The sequence below is a fragment of the Pelodiscus sinensis genome, chromosome 5, assembly GCF_052426305.1.
Source record: "Pelodiscus sinensis isolate ZL-2025 chromosome 5, ASM5242630v1, whole genome shotgun sequence".
In the NCBI taxonomy this organism is placed as follows: Eukaryota; Metazoa; Chordata; order Testudines; family Trionychidae; genus Pelodiscus; species Pelodiscus sinensis.
The window spans coordinates 46,280,197-46,300,623 of NC_143056.1; the positions used below are offsets into that span (position 1 = coordinate 46,280,197).

Here is a 20,427-nt window from a genome sequence, read left to right on the forward strand (position 1 = left end):
CACAAGAACACTGACTTCCTACTGTCTGAAATCAGTGCTTCTTGCAGAAATGCTATGCTGCTCCTGTTCAGGCAAAAGCCCTTTTCCGGAAATGCTTTTACGCAAAAGGGCCAGTGTAGACAGCTGAAAACTGTTTTGTGCAAAAAAGCCTCGATGGCGAAAATGGCGATCGGGACTTTCTTGCGCAAAACTGCGCCTAGATTGGCACGGACGCTTTTCCGCAAAAACTTTTCCGTTAAAAACATTTGCGGAAAATCATGCCAGTCTAGACATAGCCCTGGAGTATGGTATTATTCAACATCAAGAAAGACAATAAAATCTGGCTTTCTTGACCGAATTCTAGGCCAGCAGCAGTCAGTGGAAAGACTCCCATTGACTTCAATAGGTTTTAGTTAAGGTCCTATCTGAATAAACACAATAATTAGGCAAGCAAGCAAACAGATCACCAAATGCACTTTTAGGATGTATTTTGTCAATTTGGAGATAATAATACTTACCTCCTTTTGTAAAGTACTTTCATATCTACTGAGAAAAATGCTAAGAAATAGCTATTATGTTAATATTTTTAATTATAATCCAATGTTAATTATTTATGATAGCACATCACAATGTACTAGTAAGTGTTTTATAGGAAGGAAACCTTAATCATATGGTGACTCTCTGCAATCCTGATGAATTAATCTTTGCAAAGCTGCAGTGAGATTGACAGCTTTTTATGACAATTATGAAGTGCCTCAATGTAAATTAGCAGGTACTACTCTATTATAAATATGGAACTGGGTTTGCCTGTCTCATCAACTAAGATATCAACCAAGAAAATGAACACATATAACCAACATTTTCAACCTGGATGCCTGAAAATAGACTCCAACATCTGGGTAAGCATCTAAGTAAAAGAGATCTGATTTTCAAAAGGTAAAGCACCTATGAGTTTCTCTCTTTGACTTCAGTGGGTTTGCCAGTCCTATTTGGGTTCTGGGAAGTGGTAAAGCATAAGCCCAACCATGGCTAAAGAAAACTGTACGAGTCTTTGGGGAGGAGCCACAAGGCCCAGGAACTCAACTAGTTACCATGGACAACCAACTATATAACAGGCATAGGCATGAAGGTCAAAAATTTGGAACCAGGGGACCTGAAATGGACATCAAGCAGAGAACCCTAGGCAATGCCCACTGCTCCTCAAAGGTGTCGAGGGAACCAGCGGACACCACCCAGAGGAACTCTGCCTTGATGCGCAGAGAGGGAGGGTTGGAAATAGGCCCCACAGTGGCAGGAGAGCCCCCACCCAGCCAATGTCCACTCCCTTATCTTATACATGGCCATTTTGGCCTGTGCTAGGAGGTGGCTGATAAGGAGTTCTACGACTTTGTGAGGCCATAGATAGGGAGCGTATGTACAAGAAGGTGAGGGGAAGGGCAGCCAAAACATAAAACTATATCTAGAAGGAGTTGGATTATAGGTTGCAGCCTGGTGCACTCAATGTATACGTGTGCCTGAATTTCCCTCACTTCGCAAAAGGGGCCAGTGTTGGGGAGGGGAGTGAACTGTGCTAAATACATGCTGATACTCATGGCTCCCTGGAGGAACCACTAACTGATATCCCCAGTAGGCTGCAGAACTAAGATGGAATATAGACTGGCCCACCAGAGTTCCTTGCCCTCAAGAGATGGTAATAGTTCCCTTCATTTCAAATCACGGTGAGAAATGAGGGTGAGAAAATGAAGGGTGTGGCGCACAAGAGTGTACAAGTGATTCCTGGGCATGGTCTGGGAGTGAGCCAGCTGCAAGTCATGCTGCTGGCTCACTGTATTTGGGTGGGATGGCTGGGGGACACTCACAGGGCAGGGACCCAATGAAAAGGTCTGAAGGGCCTGGGATGTAGCGTGAGTGGGGAATACCTTCCCGCAGGACCTGGCTGGGGTTTGCTGGTGTGGGCTGCTTTTATTTAAGGCCCCAAACATCTTTTCATCCCATTTTTAAGTTTTACACATAAAAAGTTTGTGTACTCATGCATAATTTGAGGGCCTAGCTAGGGGGTTGTTCTCCAGATGAAGTTTAATTTATGGCTTGTACTTGCTGTATCTGGAGTATTTAATGTTAATGAGGTAAGTGTGCTATATAGATTAGCACTTTGCTTGTCCAAAGAAAAGAGTCCAGTTTCTGGAGATTCAAGTTTTAAACTATGGAATTCCTAGCATTCTCCTCCCATTAGCTGAGCTGACTGGATGTTCCACTTGTTGAGTACTTGAAGGACTAGATCCAAAGTATACACCCTCTTTATTAATAGCATAACTTCCACTTTCCCCAAAGCTCCAGGATTTATTTATTGTGCCTGCTTGAGGCACCACAGTGCTAGCTGGAGTAGTCCATTTCTGCAGCACCCCAACATGACACTGTGCTTTAACCTTTGTCTTTTTCCTATGTGCAGGTATTTGGGATATTGGCTGTAGTCTTCATGAGTTATGAAATGTCACTTTTAGTGAGGTTTTTTTTATACATTTATTTTCAGGTCATCTTTGCATAGAAAGTTCAGTTGGCAACAAAATTGCCCTCTCGTTCTTTCATTTTAAATTTAATTTTTTTCTATAGATATAATCATTATAACAGAATTAATGAATTTTCATAACCAGATGCTTTCACAGAACACACAACTACAAAAAGAAAAATAGAGTTTGGTCGGTTAACTGAAAGAATGAAGATTCTTGTTTCAATCTTTTTTAAATGATCCCAAAAATGACTTTGGTGAAAAAACTGCATACGTTTGTCCTCCACAAACTATTTTGTCAATCAGGATACTTACAACTGCCAAGTGGGGACAGCTGATGTTCAGAGTAATCTGCCCCAAGGCTTGCCAAATCTCTGGAATGCCCCGTTTAGAGACAAGGCCCTCTGCAGCAAAATGGATGAACTGTATATCAAGCAAGGCGTATAAGCTATATAACTATATATAAGACTGTGCAGACTCAGAAAGGCTCATTATCACAACATTGGTTTCCTGCACAAAATTTTGATTTATCCACGGTTTTGGCTTCAGAAGTTTCTTACAAGGCGGCCTCTAGTGGTACACACGGCTCTAGAAGTCAACTGAAAAGTGAATGGAGAAGAAGAATTATCCCAAATAAACAAAAAAGGAGGATTTATAAAAGTCCAATACAATTTCTGAAAACAGTCACGGGAAGTGTTAATCTGACCACCCTACGATTAATTTACATGGCCAATATTTGTGTCAGATAACAACCACTCACTGATTTTGTTAGTCTTTAAAGTGCTACATAGTCCTGTATTTTGTTTCACTGGTTTTGGCACTGTTAAAGGAGAAATATTTTTACAAGGATGAACAAATAATGTTTCCAGTTTATTAAGTACCAACATGTTTTCTATCAATACCAGGCCTAAACATATTCCTCTTTTATGCCTTTATTTTCAAACACAGTGGAGTCATTGTATAAAAGCCTCCACCCTCTCACATTACAACAAACTGACACAGAAATGTAGTGGCTCATCTTGCTCTAATCTATGGCTGTGCTTGATCATCTTCAATAGCATAATGCAATTGCTAGTCTCTAGTGACCTTCATTGATAGCATTCTTGTACTTTATCAACCTTATGTTAGAATGTGAAGGTGAAAGTAACATTTGCTCCAATACGTGAACAAAACAAAACAAAAAAAAGATACCATTGGACATGTAAAGATATCAAACATAGTGATATTGGGATGGATGCAGCTTCCCCACTGCTAGTTACTTTTTTTTGTTCAGTATATTTTGATAGAGGTATACTTTGATATACTGCTGCTTTGCTGGTTAATAAAGTGTAAAAAAGGGTTCATCAAGTACATGTAAAGGCTATGCTGAGAAATCAGGTATTTTATCGTCTGAAAGAAAGGGGATTCTAACTTGTTGATGGTTGAAATCCATCTTAGACATCAGAATGTGGCCTCATATTACAGAGATTGATTTTTATAAATATCAGAGGACACACCCACAGGGCAACATAAAGAACTGGAGAAACAAGAAAGCTACATCTGTGAAAGTCAAATACTGAAAAACAAAACATTGTGTCTCCAGATTGCAAGTTAGAGCAGTTCCCAGGCAATGGCTTTTTATTTATGTATGTTATCATGCATCTTAATTTATAGAATTTTTTTTGAAAAAGGTTGCTTTAGAAATTTGCTCAGCTAATATCTGTTCTGTGACAAATGCCACATATTAGAATTTCTACCTTTCTGAACTCCTTGCGTTATTTCTTCAGTGCAAACTTACAGTTTGGATAAGTATCAGCTGCAGAAAGTTCATGTAATTAATATAATTCGTCTCCTCTCTTTGGACACTGAATATCACATTCTCTTCTTAGCACAACGTCTTGCAACTTGGCTGTGGTCAGTTCTATATTGCTATTTTATCCCGTACCAATGAAATCACCTGTATTATGTACAAAACGAAGCTGAGCGCATATGATTTTTTCTGAATGTAGTGCAGTTAGCGTCTCTGTCTCAAATTTAACCCTGGAGTAAGCATGCTAAACTCTACTTGAAGATAATGGGAGCTGTTCCTGTTTCCCCATAACTCAATCTGACCATCTGCATTTGAGTTCTGATTCAGAGGAGCATTGAAGCACATGCTTAACTTCAATGCTTTTTTGAACTGGGGTCCTGGTAGGGTTTAAACAACACAAAAGGGGGAAAACACACAAGCTAACCAACCAGCCAAACAGATGAGCCTTTCTGCTTAATATTTAAGAGCAAAAATTAAGTTTTACCTCTCTCGAGTTTCGCTATGAATTTCATGTCCAAACATCCAAGATAATTCCCCCCCCCCCTCAAGCTTATGTCTAGACTACATGGCTCCGTCGACGGAGCCATGTAGATGAACTTTCTAGACATAGGGAAATGAAGCTTCATATACATCAAAATGGCCACCATGCTGTGCCGATCAGCTGTTTGGTGGCACAGCGCAGTAGTCTGGATACTCCATGGTTGACAAGGGAAGCCCTTGTCGACCACCCCGGTAAACCTCATTCCACGAGGCATAACTTGTCGACCGCGGAGCGTCCAGACTACCGCGCTGTGCCGCCAAACAGCTGATCGGCACAGCGTGGTGGCCATTTTGATGTAAATGAAGTGGCAATTACTACGGAGCCATGTAGTCTAGACATACCCTAAATTATAAGGCAAAACCACTCCCCTTTATTTGTGGGAAACAGAAATGTTGGGTTTTTTTCCTGGAAGTTATTCTACTTTATCATTTTGACTATGCAGTTAAGCTGTCTCCTTGTGACCTGATCCTGCAAAGACCTATTACTATAAGTAATTCTTACTTTGCCGCTGTTAAGCATTACTCCCAAGAGGAAGTGTCTGTAGGATCAGGTGCCTCATATAATTTATTCATTCTATGAGACAGAAATCTGGGCCATTGACATGAAGCTTCAGATTCCAAATGACATTTTTGAAATTGCATGTCTGCCATTGCCATTAATTTTGACTCTCATTAATTTGACAAATTTTTAATGTTACACTTTTATAAAAAACTTTACAAAGACTATTTTAATAAAGGGATTACAAATGCAAAAAAACAAAGACAGGTAACTTGAGATGCAACTTTGGAATGTATACTGCTAGTTCAAATGTGCAAGCTTGAACTTAACAAATGTTTAAAATATTTCAGTTTTTTAAACAGTGCCAAAATAAACCACATCTTTTCTAAAGACTACATATTTAGCTAGGCACTGGCAATGCAAATCTTTCAACCATTCCAAGTATTTGTTTAAAAGCCTCACAGAACACGTGTGCTCCCAACAAAACTGAAGAATGAAATGTTTAGATCACTGAAGCCAGCAGCTGACTTACTATCAAGCTAAAACAAGAGAAACACTTTGGTTTTTTTTAATTTCCTAATACAATTTTATTGACCAGAACAGTGGTAGAAAAATAATACTTTGCACAGACCTTATGTTAACTGGTGCAATTGTAAAAGCCAGATGAACTTCCTGTAATGCTGAAACTCTTGTCAAGTGTAGTACCAGAGAAACTGCCATTCGTTTGTTGCAACTATTTTCTCTGCCTCACAATAAATTGTTTATTCTGGTACATGGGGAATAGCACGCATGCACACGCGCACACACACACAGCTTTCATATGACGTTATATTAAACAAAGAAAACAAAAGCATATAGAAACTGACATTTAGATAGCAACTTCATTTTTGTGTGTGAATTAGAGCAATTATAATTCAAGGTCATCTAATAAGATTATTTATAAAACCATTTTAATTTGGACAGTAAGGTGAATGAAAATTTTACAAAATATTTTATAATTTGAAAAAAGACCACCTCTGACTATCACTGTGACAACATATTGACTTTATTAAATTATTTCAGTATGACAGTTTTTTTGTAAAAACAATCTTAAAATTCCCATGCATTAATAATTAACCAATGAGTCTTCCTGTTGGCTGAATATATTTAAAGAGGGTTATAACTGATTTCACCTATAGGGTTCAACTAACAAGACTGAGTGGGCTATGAACTTTTCAACTATCAGCAGCTTTCCTGACGCCAATGTACAAAACTATGCTATCAGATTTTGGCTATGGGCTGAATGAAAAACAGTACTAAATGACTAAAGGTCCACAGTTCTTTTCTGTTAAAGTTGACTTGTCACAATATTGTTAATTAGTGAGGGCTTAGGGAAGGCTTACTATGAATATAATTACAGTGCTGAAAAGCATTAATAACATTCTTATCCGCAGACAATGTGAAACTATTTACATATTTTATCACGGCATGCATCGTGAATGGCTCCTAGTGTTGTCACTTGCTGCACAATCACACTGAGAAATGCAAAAAATCTCATGAGGGATATGAAATTTACATATATGTCCATGTAGCATCAAAATAATGGTGAGACTTCTTACACCAGTGATTCAGGAGTGGGGGAATTCTTTTTGGGTTGAGGGCTGCTGACAAATTTGTCACACACAAATGAGAAGCAAAAAACCCCCGCCGCTCCCCTCCGCCTCCCCCTAAAAAAACCTCCAACCCCTCACTGAGGCCATACAATCCCCTCACACAACAGAACTTGGTGAGTAGCTTTTGTGTGAAATAGTAGATTTTGTGTTCCAGCCCTGCAGTGTGACAGCAGTGGGTCTGGAGTGCCTGGGGGGGGGGGCCTCTGACCCTCAGGGACCAGATCCAGGCAAGCTTGGGGCCATGTGTGCCATGGGCCTGAGGTTCCCTACCCCTGGATTATACCATGCTTACATATCGTTGTTATAGTCTTTGCCTATGGAACACAAGCACTTATTCTGATGGCAAAGGAAGTATCTCCATTGGAATGTAATCTGACACCGCTTCATTCTTTCCCTACAAATTAGGAGACTAACAAATAACAACTATTTTGGTATTATATAGTATTTTATGCCTTCAGAGTGCTGTACAGATATCCTCACAACAACTCTGCAAGGAAAAGCAAAATACTATTAACCCCATTTCACAGATGGGGAAACTTATAGAGTGAAATCCTACCCCCTCACTGAAGAAAATGGCATATCTCCCCTTGCTTTTAGTAGGCTCAGTTCACCCACAGAGATTCCCCACATCACTGGGGATATTGCCATTTAAGTCAATGGGAGCAGGAACATAAATCAACGTATTTAAATGGCAGCTTACTTAAGCATTTTAAAAATGCTTCTTGAAGATGCTATCTGCATCTTTTAGAGACTTAAAAATCTGGTCCTCAATGAAACAATGAGGAGCCCTTTGACACTTTAAAGACTAACGAATGTATCAGGGCATAAGCATTTTGTGAGCTGGAACCTACTTATAATATTCCTTAGTGAGCTTTAACACAGTGCTGTTTCAAACAGCAGTAGGTCATAGTGCACTAGGGAACCTGCTGGGCACACCAGCACACTCTGCATGGACCAGTTCATGTGTAATATGTTAGTGTGCTTTAGAAATCACACCCCACAGTCCACATTACTGCAGATAGATAAGTCCTTAGATACAAGTAACCATTTCTGGTATTTTATTGGTGTTCATCAGATACACACCAGTTTCATTTTTTTTGTACTGAGAGTGCTGTAGCAGTTCAAACTGAAAAATCAAAAGTCCTACCCTTGAGAGAACCAAGAGGAAAATCCTAACCTGTAAACATGAAACCTAGGTAACTCAAGCATGGATCACATCTTCCATCCTTAGATGACCATTTTCTTCAAGCAGAATTGGCACAAAGGTGTCCACAGCATGTGGCATGCCACTCACTACACCCCTGGAGGTACAGTAAGAGCATCAGAAAAAGGGCAGTAGTTGCTTCCAATCTAGTGAGAGCAGCATCCTCAGGACAGTAATTATAAGCTTACTTTGAGCACAAGAGGAACTGGAGTCTGGTGTAGCAGTTACAGATTCTTCTTGAGTTTTACCTGCTCTCAGGTCTGGAAGCATTATAGGTTCACCTGTGGTTTAATGACTATGAAGGCCCAGAAGCTATAATCACAGTCTGTCTGGGGCAGAATGTATGGTTAGAAATCACTCACAAGATCTCCTAGGCCACAATGAGTACAATGGTCTACAGGTAAACATACCCTGAGGGAGATCTACTGCATCCCCTGTAAGTGTCCCAGCTGGTAGACTGAAACCAAGAGCAGCTTAAGTCTGCAGGCAAAGAATGAAGAGAACTGCAGATTCTGACTGGAAAGATGGAGCTCGACTCTCCACATGCTAAACAAAATGGCATCTTGCAGGCTTCCTTTATTCTTATATTCCTTCTTTCATTGTATTTATAAAAAACACTAAAGAGAGAAGACAGCAAAAACACACAAAGGCCAGATGTGGCGGGAGGGAAGGAGCAGGGAGAGGAGCAGAATGCTCCCTGCTTTCATTTCCAAGGAAGAGGCAAGAAGATTGATATAAAAGAGGTGAGGCTGTGTCTTATACAGTGGAGGAGAATGATGGTTCCTTTGCCCCAGCAAGGTGGAGTAACTGACTCCTCAGAAATTTTCTTTGAAAGGATATGGAAGAGTAACACACAACAATTACAGGACTATGTAGCACTTTAAAGACTAACAAGATGGTTTATTAGACGATGAGCTTTCCTGGGCCCACGAAAGCTCATCATCTAATAAACCATCTTGTTAGTCTTTAAAGTGCTACATAGTCCTGTATTTTGCTTCAGCTACACCAGACTAACACGGCTACATTTCTATTACTACACAACAATTAGAACTACATTTTTACAAATTCATGAATCTATTCTTTTAGTGAAATCTAACACGTTTATAAGGAACTGAAACTGTTCTGTCATAGCATTTTATGTTAACTATAGAGATTCTTTTTAAAGCCATGTGTGTACCTTCCCCATGATACATAACTCTGATTAACAACTACTATACAGGGAACAAGGGGATTATGAGTGTGCAACAGAATGAAAACATTGCCATCATATTAACATAGACTGAACATTAACTCTGAATCTCTATTATCAATTAAGAAATATATTCAACATTAAAATAGTCAATTATTTGCAGATTTATAAATAGCACAGTAGATTTACATTCTGAGACTGTGCTTTGCAGGACTGGCCTCAGAAGCAAGTCATATGTAAGAACATGACCGGTTTAAACCATGCAGAACATAACAGTCCGGTGATGTTTAACTGAGAGAAGAGACTATTGTTAAAACAGCACACAAATGATTTCCACAATACTCACTGATCTTACCACAATACAGCTGCTTAAAGCAAATACATGTTAGCAGTGATACAGTTTGACAAATAACACAACTCAGCAGCAAAGTGGTTAAACATTTATGATTTGATTTTATCTCAGCCTGGAATGTCATTGGAGTGTCCCACTTCTAACAACTGTTTGCTAAGTTAAGGCTTTAGTGTTTACACAGTGCTGAATGAAGCAGCCTGGTCACCAGATGTGAATACTTCCATAGGCTGGAGCTTTCAATCATATCACAGTCCTAATGGTCCCTGCTCCAACCTTCTTCCTCAGGACGTCCACCAGTCTTTCCAACCTAGGATGGGGGCAAGGGGAGGAGGGAGGGAAGAAAATAATAAAGAAGCTATCATTAGGAATGTTCGGCTGAGACTGTGTTTGCACTGAACCTAGCTCTCCTGGTGGTGGTCATGCTAAGAAACAAAGCATTACTGTAAAAGACAGACATGAGGGCAGAATGCAGACAACTTAGGAGAAACTTTTAACCTAGAGCCCAACCCAGTCACAGTCAGAGGTGTATATCAACTCATCTTTCCTCTGTGTATTTCATACACTATCTGAAATCCCCATGATACACTGGTTTACACAGGATTGTATGAATAAATCTTGCTGCAAATATGCTGTGATACACAAGCATCACACTAAATTCCTGGGAGGGGGGACCTCCTACTCTGTGGCTGTTTGCCTTCACTAAACAAAATACTCAATTGCCTTATTTTCGTTTAAAGCAAATCAGCACCTGTTACTAAAGCAATGTGTCCACGAGCAATGCTCCAGTGACAATGCAGCTATTTGGGTGGAGAACAGATGCTATGTGGATATAGAACAGTTCAGAAAAGGGCAACAAAATGATGAGGGATTTGTCACGGGTTCCATATAAAGAGAGATTAAAAAGACTAAGACTTTTCAGCTTAGAAAAGAGGAGACTAAAGGGTCTATAAAATCATGACTGATGTGGAAAAAGTGAATAAGGAAAAATTATGTCCTTGTTCTTATGATATAAGAATTAGGGGGTCACCAAATGAAATTAATAGGTAGCAGGTTTAAAACAAATGAAAGGAAGTTTTTCTTCATGTGGTGCACAGTCAACCTGTGGCACTTGTTGCCAGAGGATGTTGCGAAGACCAGGATTTTAACAGGGGTTAAAAAAGAACTAGATAGATTCATGGAGGTAAGGACCATCAATGGCTATTAGTCAGGATGGGTAGAAATGGTGTCCCTAGCCTCTGTTTGTCAGAGGCTGGAAATGGATGACAGGAGAGGAATCATGTAGTGATTAACTGTTCAGTTCACTCCTTCTGGGGTATCTAGCAATGATCACTGTTGGAAGGCAAGACACTGGGCCAGATGGACCTTTGGTCTAACCCAGTATGACTATGTTCTACATTGACAGAAGGTTTTTTTTCACCAATGTAGTTAATCCACTTCTCTAAGAGGTGGTAGCCAGGTTGACAGAAGAATTCTTAGCTGCACCTACACTGGGAATTAGATTGACCTAACTAAGATGCTGAGAGTGCCATTTTTTCCACAGCTCAAAGCACTGTAGCTAGGTCAATCTCATTTTGAAGGGTAGAACAGGCTTTAGCTCAATTGTGCAAGGTGCCTTGCATATACTGTGTTTACTTCTAAAAATCCCATGTGTGTATATATCAAAGGTTCTTTTCAAAATATATGACTAGTCATGTTTCAGGGCTGAAAGTATAAAAGATGTTATTTCTACACCAGTTCATATGTTTCGAATTGATTACACAAACAAGAACATACAATACGTTAGGGTCAAACCCTGCGAACTTCAGTATAATCAATTCCCATAGACTTCAATGCAATGAGAGTGAGGGTGTTCAATACTTTGTAAGATCAGGCGCTTCATTTCTTGTTCGTGGCATGTAGCCAAACCCAAATTCTAAATTTGTCCAGCAGTTTGCAGTCACACACATTTTTCTTAAGCATTCCATTGAAAGTGTATCTAGGTATTTCCTCAATTTATCTATTTTTAATGTAATCCTTCTAGTAAGGTTCCCCCATAAATAAACACATAGCATAAAGCTGGACATTGAGGAAAAGGGAATGTTTTCAGTGCCAGGCCCAGAGTATCATGCACACACCTCTCATGCTAGTTAACAAGAGTTATGACTTGTGATTCCAATTAGCTGGGTCTGGCAGCCAATGCACTCTGGCCCCATTCCTGGGTAGACCCCTGTCACCCCATGCTGCTGCCACACTATCAGAAGCAGCACAGCAGGCTGTCAGGCAGGAGCCAGTCCGCAAGTAGAGCCAGTTTAAAAACCAGCTTCCTGCAGAGATCAGCTGCCTGCCGCCCCGGGCTGCTGCCTCTGATAAAGAAGCAGCAGCGTAGGGTGGCAGCAGCCCCTGTCTGCTGAGGTCTGAGGTCCCCTGGCACTGCCACAGAGAGAGACTGGTCTGGCAGCAGCCCCTATCCGTGGGAAGGGGGGACAGAGGCTGTCCGCAGGGAGCATAGATCCCCCGTGGACAGGGGTTGCTGCTAGTGACCAGCCTCTGCCTGCGGCAGGCCCAGGCTTGTTGTGGACAGAGGCTACTCTGTGGGATGCGGAGCAGCCTCTATTTGCAGGGAGCTTGGGCCCGCCGTGGACAGAGGCTGTTTCGCGGCAGCCTCCCTTGACACCTTCCCCTCCCTGCACAGAAGTGGGGGTGGGGAGTGGTCAGCTGGCACTGTGGAGACAGTGCCAGGGGGAAATGGCTTTTAAGCTGGCTCCCCTGAGCACCAGCTCCTGCTCCCTCCCCCCCTTTCTGCCTCTGATAAAGGGTATGGCTACACTGCAGCTTTTCTCGATCCTTTTGTTGGAAGAGGCTTTTCTGATATTTGGGCCATCTAGAAAGTGGAACGAGGAATACAGGGGCTTCCGAAAAAGTGTGTTTACTCTTCTGGAAAAAAAAATGGAAGAGCAAATTCGTCCCTGGAATTTGTAATCTAACCATACTCACAGAGGCAGAGGATGGGTGGGTGGGAAATGCGTGTAGTCAAGCTTATTGGTTAATTGTGTAGTCAACTACATGTTGATATCCCTAATAGACACACATATATATTGCACAGTACTGAAACATAAATACAATATAAAAGTAATTCAGCCCACTTAGAGCTGAAAAATGCATTTGACTTAAAGGATATATTAGTGACTCCAGTGCAAAATAATTAGATCATGCTTCTTGGATTCACCGCCACAAGTTATAACGTCCAATAATGACTAATGTGAACAACAGATACTGAATCACTCAGATTTTTTAGTAACCTCTGTGCACTATGAAACTACAGCTTTTATTGTTCTATTCAGATGACTTAATTCCTGAAACTACAATAGGAACTCTCTACCCAAAAGTAACTGAGGGGAAGATTATCTACAGGCACCAGGAAATTACATATGCAAAATTTAAATGGTACTGGAGATGTGGTTTTTATGCCTGTGTAGTTTCACATTTTAAGTACTATCATAGTCAGTATCATTAAGGGCTAACTATTCTTCCTGTTCCCTCTCTCTATATTTTTATCTTTGTTTTTTTTCTTTTGTCTTTTGTTTTCATTTGTTTCCATTGTTTGCCATAAAAAATGCATTTATAGGAGTTTATCAAACTTTTGGGGGTGAGGGTCAGGCAGGAAACAAATTACTAACCATGATCTACACAACTCTCATAAGTCAGTTCTTATGCAGTTTACTCTAACGAGAAAGACTTTCCAGGCTGGGTAAGTAAATGGCTTTTAGATCCTAGAAGACCTACGGATTTTACCTCATAGCTAAATGATAGGCCACAGTTTTCTTCCCTTTTACTTCAAAGTTCATGTACTTTATCATTTCGTGTTTCAGGGATAATACTTAGATTAAAATAGAGCTGGTTGAAAAAATTATGATGTAATGTTTTTCTTTTGGAAAGTACTGATTTGACAAAATCAAAACATTTCATGGAAGAGCATCTATTTTGTTGAATTTTTTTATAGGAAATTACTGAAACATTTTATAAGGCTGAAACAATCCATTCAGACATCATCATTTTGATAACAAATAATTACTAAAATCTTTCAACTTTTATAATAGTAAACAATTATGAATGTTAAAACTATACATTTGAAACAAAACAATTTGACCTCATTGAAATGAAAGGCTTTAATCAAGTGAAATGAAATACTTAGTTTCACAAAATAATTCCAAGATTTCTACTTTTTTGTCCCCAATTCAGGATGAAGCAAAATTTCAAAATCTTTTCCCATGGGATAGGAATTACATTTTCCAATCAGCTCTTATTTGAACCACTGAAGTCAATGAAAAAAATACCAATTCACAACAGCTAAGGCTCAGATCAGCTGTATCTTATCAGGAGAAGTGCCCTTTTTCACTGAATGGTTTTTAGTTCCCTATCCTGCACCACCCAGAAATTGCCTAACGCCTCTGTAAAAGATCTGGGAAATATCCAAGAAGAGTAGCTTTCCTTTGATGGCTTTTTTAGGTTAAGGATTAAAATGACATTTTTAATTTTCATGAATGGGGGCTATGGCCAGGACTAGTTCTAGGGGTGGGCATGGAGGGTGGTTTCCTGGGTGCCAACTTCCAGGAGTGTTGAAATGCTGTACTTGTTTCCCCCACTCCGCCCCCGATCTTGATTGACTGGCTATGTTTTCTCCTACTTTCAGCTGCTATGAGAGAGCATGCTCCAAACCATTTTCTTTCTTGGCTGGCAAAATGGCTAGGGCTGTCACTGTCTCTACACCTGTTCAGACTCACAAGGCTCAGTGTTATAGGAATATAAATAGGGAAGGAGGCCAGGCCTGAGTTACATATCATCATTCAACTCCCTTTACTTTCAGCAACTGTTAGGCCTTTAGCTTTCATAGATAATCTTACGTATTGTGTTCAATAGCACACAACAACCTTCTCTGCCACTTTAAGCACCTATGAGAATTTCCCTCATATTAGTACTTATCTCCAGATTTTGTCAGGAAAATACCACCTCAGCTATGGAACAAGAGGGATGAGAAACTAATCTGACATACTGAAAGTCTGAGATTTGAGGGTTCGTTATTTTTTGGAAAATAGAACCACTTGACAGCATGCCTTATTATAAATCACTGTTGTATTAAAAGTAATACAGCTGCACACACGAAGAAAAAACTACAATGGTTTCAGTTATTTAAGTACCTTTAAGATCGTAAGGTAAATATGGAATAGAGGTCAGTGTTAACAATTTCTCCTGCAAGCGTTTTTAGATATATAGATATGATCACAATTTTGTGATCAACCAATGACAAAGGACACCAAATTACACAAGTGAGTGAGGAGTTGCCCATATTTGAAAAGAAATACCAGTGGGATGAAAGTTGCTGTCTTCTGTTTAACCTTGCAACTGTCAAGCCTCATTGAAAATAATGAGGCTTAACAATCATAGCTTCTTCTCTTTAGATGAATGATGACTGCAATCATCAAAATGAAGGATTCAGCACCAAGTACAAACTATGTAGGGCTTTTGTGCCTTTTAATTCAGTCCAGTATGGAGTTGCATTTATTTAATATTGGAAAATAGTAAGGGTATGTCTACGCTACAGCACTAATTCGAACTAACTTAATTTGAACTAGTGCATCTAGACCTAAAGACTAGTTCAAATTAGCATTTTGCTAATTCGAACTAGCATGTCCACATTGAGTGGACCTGAACCAAGGTTAAGGCTGGCCGGAAGCAGTGCCGGCAGGGCATCAGATTAGGACTTAGAGAGTGGAGCTGCTGTCTCAGGCTAGCCGAGGGCTGTGCTTAAAGGGACCCGACCCCCACCCCGGACAGACAGTTCTCAGGGGTTCCCCGCTCAATTGTCTAACTCGATGAGGGACAGCAAAGCAGTCCTGGCTTGGAGTGCCCTGAATGCCCACACTCGGCACATCACAGCACTTGGCCATCAGCCCGGCTGCACTTGCCGCAGGCTGCCATCCGGGGTGTGTGTGTGTCAATAGGGGGCTGCAGGAGAGCTTCCACCCCGAGGAGCCCACACAGCCACCCCAGTCCTCCCCATCGGGGGCTCATACCCCATTCCTCCCTCACCTCCTTCCACTTACCCCTCCCGCCCCCTTTCCTGATGTACAAAATAAAGGACACGTGTGTTCAAAAATAGAAACTCTCTTTATTGAACAAAACTCGGGGAGACTGGGAAAAGGAGGTGTGAGAGGGGAAGAGAGAGGGTGGGAGAAGTGAGGAGGAAACCTGGGAAGAGGGAGCTGGAAGGGGGAAGCCAGGGGAAGAAGGAGGAGGGGAAGTATCAAACTATGGTACGCCATATCTTCAGTACTGTGTACAGATGTGATCTCCTCACCACAGAAAAGATATTTTGGCCGTGGAAAAGGTTCAGAAAAGGGCAACTAAAATGATCAGGGGTTTGGAACAGGTCCCATATGAAGAGAGGCTAAAGAGACTGGGACTTTTCAGCTTAGAAAAGAGGAGACTGATGGGGGATATAATAGAGGTCTATAAAATCATGAGTGGTGTGGAGAGGGTGCATAAAGAAAAGTCCTTCATTAGTTCCCATAACAGAAGGACTAGAGGACGCTAAATGAAATGAATGAGTAGCAGGCTTCAAACTAATAACAGAAAGTTCTTCTTCACAAAGCAAATAGTCAACCTGTTGAACTCCTTGCTGCAGGAGGCTGTGAAGGCTAGAACTATAACAGAGTTTAAAGAGAAGTTACATAAATTCATGGAGGTTGGGTCCATTAAGTGGTATTAGCCAGGGGGTAGAAATGGTGTCCCTGGCCTCTGTTTGTGGAAGGGTGGAGATGAATGGCATGACACACATGGCTTGGTCATTGTCTTCGGTCCATCCCCTCCACGGTATCTAGTGTTGGCCACTGTCGGCAGACAGGCTACTGGGCTAAATGGTCTGACCCAGTACGGCCATTCTTATGTTTTTATGTTCTAAGCTCAGGGTCGGGGGTCTCAGTGGACCACCTTGATTTTCATGCAAACCTGTTCCTGGGTGGCCATGCTGGCAGCTATCCTGCCCTAGACGTCCACTTTCCTGTGCCTAGTGCGGAGGTCGTGGACGTTGGAGGCTTCCCCCCAAACCTCGATGAGGTCCACGATGTCCGCACTAGACCAGGCGGGCGCCCACCTCTTGCGGCCCCGGGCTTGCTCCTGGGAGCCGCCAGCCTGGTCCCGGGATGAGGCGGAAGGCTGGGTGGCAGCGGGTGGCTGGCTCGTGCCGTGCCAGGTGCAGGGTCTGCTGGCTGGGTACTGTCAGGCTTGCACCTGGCACGGGCACCGTAGCCAGACCATGCCCCTTTAAGGGCTCTGAAGCCAGGATTGGGACAGACAAGTTTCCCTGGTGGTGCCCAGAGTGGCCACCAGGGCAAGCTGGGGAAGGCTAGCCTCCCACTAGTTCGAATTAAGTGGCTACACAGCCCTTAATTCGAACTACGTAATTCGAAGTAGGCATTAGTCCTCGTAGAATGAGGTTTACCTAGTTCGAATTAAGCACTCCGCTAGTTCGAATTAAGTTCGAACTAGCGGTTTGCCTGTGTAGCGCCTATGAAAGTTAATTCAAACTAACGGCTGTTAGTTCAAATTAACTTTGTAGTGTAGACATACCCTAAGGTATTAAGAAATCACATCTCCAACATGGATCTAAACAATTCTGTGAAATAAAAAGTAGTGTCTAATTATTAATTAAATCACAGAGGGTGAAATTCACCCCGGTGCAGAGAGCCAGCAAAAAAGTCAACTTGTACCACTACCATTCCACTTAATTGCAGAAAGTAGTGCTATGGCCCAAATCAGTGGTTAACAACCCCTGGCGCAAGCCTCAGGATTCACATTTGGGAACTGTAATTCTATATCCCTTTTATCCAATCCAGAGCCCAGCGCTGTCATCCTTACTTACAGAGAACAACATCTTTCTCTATGAATAGTCAACTAAAGTTAAGGAGACTACTTGATCATTTGCGTATTACCCAAAGGGTGTGTCTAGACTACAGGGTTTTGTCAACAAAAGTGGACTTTTGTCGACAAAACTATCCCTGCCTCCACACTGCCTTTGAGTTATGTCGACATAACGTCGACAAAACTCAGCAGTTTTGTTGACGTATGTAAACCTCATTCTATGAGGAATAACACCTTTTATTGACAGAGTTCTGTCAACAGAAGGCATTATTGCATCTACACTGTCTTTTGTGTCCACACTGTTATGTCGACAAAGCGGCTTGTTTTGTCGACAGAACTGGATGTAGTCTAGACGCTCTTTGTTGACAGAAGCTTTGTCGACAGTATCTGTCGACAAAGCTTCTGTCGACAAAACCCTGTAGTCTAGACGTACCCAAAGTGAGTAAAGGTGACAAAACTGGGCCCTGAATGATTAGCATGTTTGTTAGCTCAGGTGGGCTGCTGCAGATTCCCTAGTTCTTTTTCAAGGTTGTGTCATCTAGTTCATGGTGGAGCTTGCTGCTCCAAATACCATTCTTATGACTGAGGTAGCAGCCTATATTTCATTGTAAGTGAAAGCATGCAGAGCTGAATGGAAGGTGCAGGAAAATAGTTGGCACACCAGATCTCTCAACTGTGGTAAAGCTTCTTTCATAAAAAAGAATTGAAGCCAATGACAGATAGGAAACAACATTTAATACCCATTATTTTGATCATCTCTATATAACATGCTATTATAATATTAGGAACATAAGAATGGTAATACTGGGTCAGAACAAAGATCCACCTAGTCCAGTATCCTGTCTTCCAGCAGTGCCTGGGGACAGATGCTTCAGAAGGAATGAACCAAACAGGACAATTTATTAAAGTATTCATTTTCCTGTCCTCCAGTTCCAGCATCTGGTAGTCAGAAATTTAGTGACATTGAGGCTATGTCTACACTGCCGAGAAAAGTCAGAAAAAGATACGCAAATTGCAAACCTCAATTTGCATATCTTTTTCCGCTTTTTTTCTGAAAGGAACTTTTCTGAAATTTGGCCTGTCTACCCGGGGCCAAATTTCAGAAAAAACTGCACTTTCGGAACATCTCTCATTCCTCTCACTGACAGGAATACAGGAATGCCAAAAGAACACATCCGCTTTTTCAGAAACTGTTCTGAAAAAAGTAGATGTGTTCTCTGAACACATCTCTGCTATCCCAGAAAAGCTCTGGAGTCTAGACATAGTCCTAGAGCATGGAGTCATGTCCTTGAACATCTTGGCTTACAAACTTATTTTTTTAATCCAGTTGTATTTTTAGTCTTCACAATATCCCTGGGCAATGATTTTCAAAGGTGCCTATGAGATGTGTGAAGAAAACTTCCTTATGTTTGTTTTAAATCTAATGCCTATGAATTTCATTGGCTGAATCCCGGTTCTTGTGTTATATTCACCTTTTCTCCACCATTCAATATACATCTATACTATCCCCCTCTTGGGGTATGTCTACATAGCTGGGAAGATCGATGCTGTAGTGGCCAATTTCCAGCGTTCAATTTAATGGATCTAGTGGGGACATGCTAAATCAAATGCTGGGGATGCTCCATTAGTGCTGACACTCCTCGCTGTTTGTGAGGAGTAAGGGAAGCTGACATGAATATTTCTCCCATCAACCTCCCACAGTTCAGCTTAAGGTACATCAACTCAAACTGTGTTAAATATGTAGAATTGCATACCTTAAGCCAACCTTCCTTCAATAGTGTAGACCTGCCTTTAGTCACCTCTTTTCCAAGTTGTACAGCCCCAGTATTTTTGCTCTCTCCTCATATGGAAGGTTTCCCTAACCCTAATCATTTTTGTTGTCCTGTGTACTTTTTCCAATTCTTTTTGAGTTGGGTGACAAGAACTGCACACAGTATTCAAAGTGTGGGTGTATCATGGATTCATATAGTGATACTATGCTATTTTCTGTCTTATTATCTATCCATTTCTGAATGGTTCCGGACATTGTTAGCTTTTATGACCACCACTGCACACAGAGTCCATGTTTTCAGAGAACTATCCATGGTGACGCCTAGATCTCTTTTTTTGACTGGTAACAGCTAATTTAGACATAATTATTTCATATATATGCATTCATTTTTATAGGCTTGGGTTCATATATTTTAGTTAAGTTGCAAACATATTTATTATGTTTGACTATGATTTTCCAAAACAGGACGAATTAATCTTTTCACTGCCGTGAGTCATATTGCAAACCAATAACTTATGGAGGAGGTACTCTTCTGAGGATAACTAAAATGTATTAGACAATGTGTATCCCCAAGAATAAACATGTATAATGACCCAGTTTGCTTCACCTCTTGAAGCTACCCAAACAGTATAATTTGGAGGATGAGACTGCTTCTGACCTTTTAGTGAAAACTGAACATGAATGATTGACTGGTGGAAAAAAAATCAGCTGTAGTGCTAAGGTCCAGATGTTCAAAGATATTTAGGGCCCTGAAGATAACAGGCTTAAAGTGAGTTCTCAAAAGGGCCTAATCTTGTTAGGCATTTAACTCACATTGATTTCAATAGAGCAGACACCTAATCTGCTTAGGTATTTTTAGAAATTCCAATGGGCACCTTTAGGTGCCTAAATGCCTTCGAAAATCTAGCACTAAGATATTAATTCACCTTACACATCAGTTTACTGGTGCATAATTTATTTTTATATTTCATATGTAAGTAATCAAAGACCCATGTTAAAAGAAAAAAATACCACTGGGCCAAATTATGTCCTCAGGTGGACATGTACAGT

The 20,427-nt window shown here is 41.0% G+C and overlaps 1 protein-coding gene across 4 annotated transcripts in view; it reads right to left on the reverse strand.

Moving 5' to 3' along the window:
- Nucleotides 1-6,336: 6,336 nt before the first annotated feature.
- The window catches only part of MIPOL1 (mirror-image polydactyly 1), a 303,297-nt gene continuing 289,206 nt past the window's right edge, over nucleotides 6,337-20,427 (reverse strand). For all 4 annotated transcript variants that reach the window (XM_075926916.2, XM_075926909.2, XM_075926913.2 and 1 more), the window contains one exon: nucleotides 6,337-10,017. In XM_075926916.2, the coding sequence (XP_075783031.2) occupies nucleotides 9,951-10,017 (67 nt within the window). In that variant the 3' untranslated portion in view covers nucleotides 6,337-9,950. The remainder of the gene's footprint in view (nucleotides 10,018-20,427) is intronic.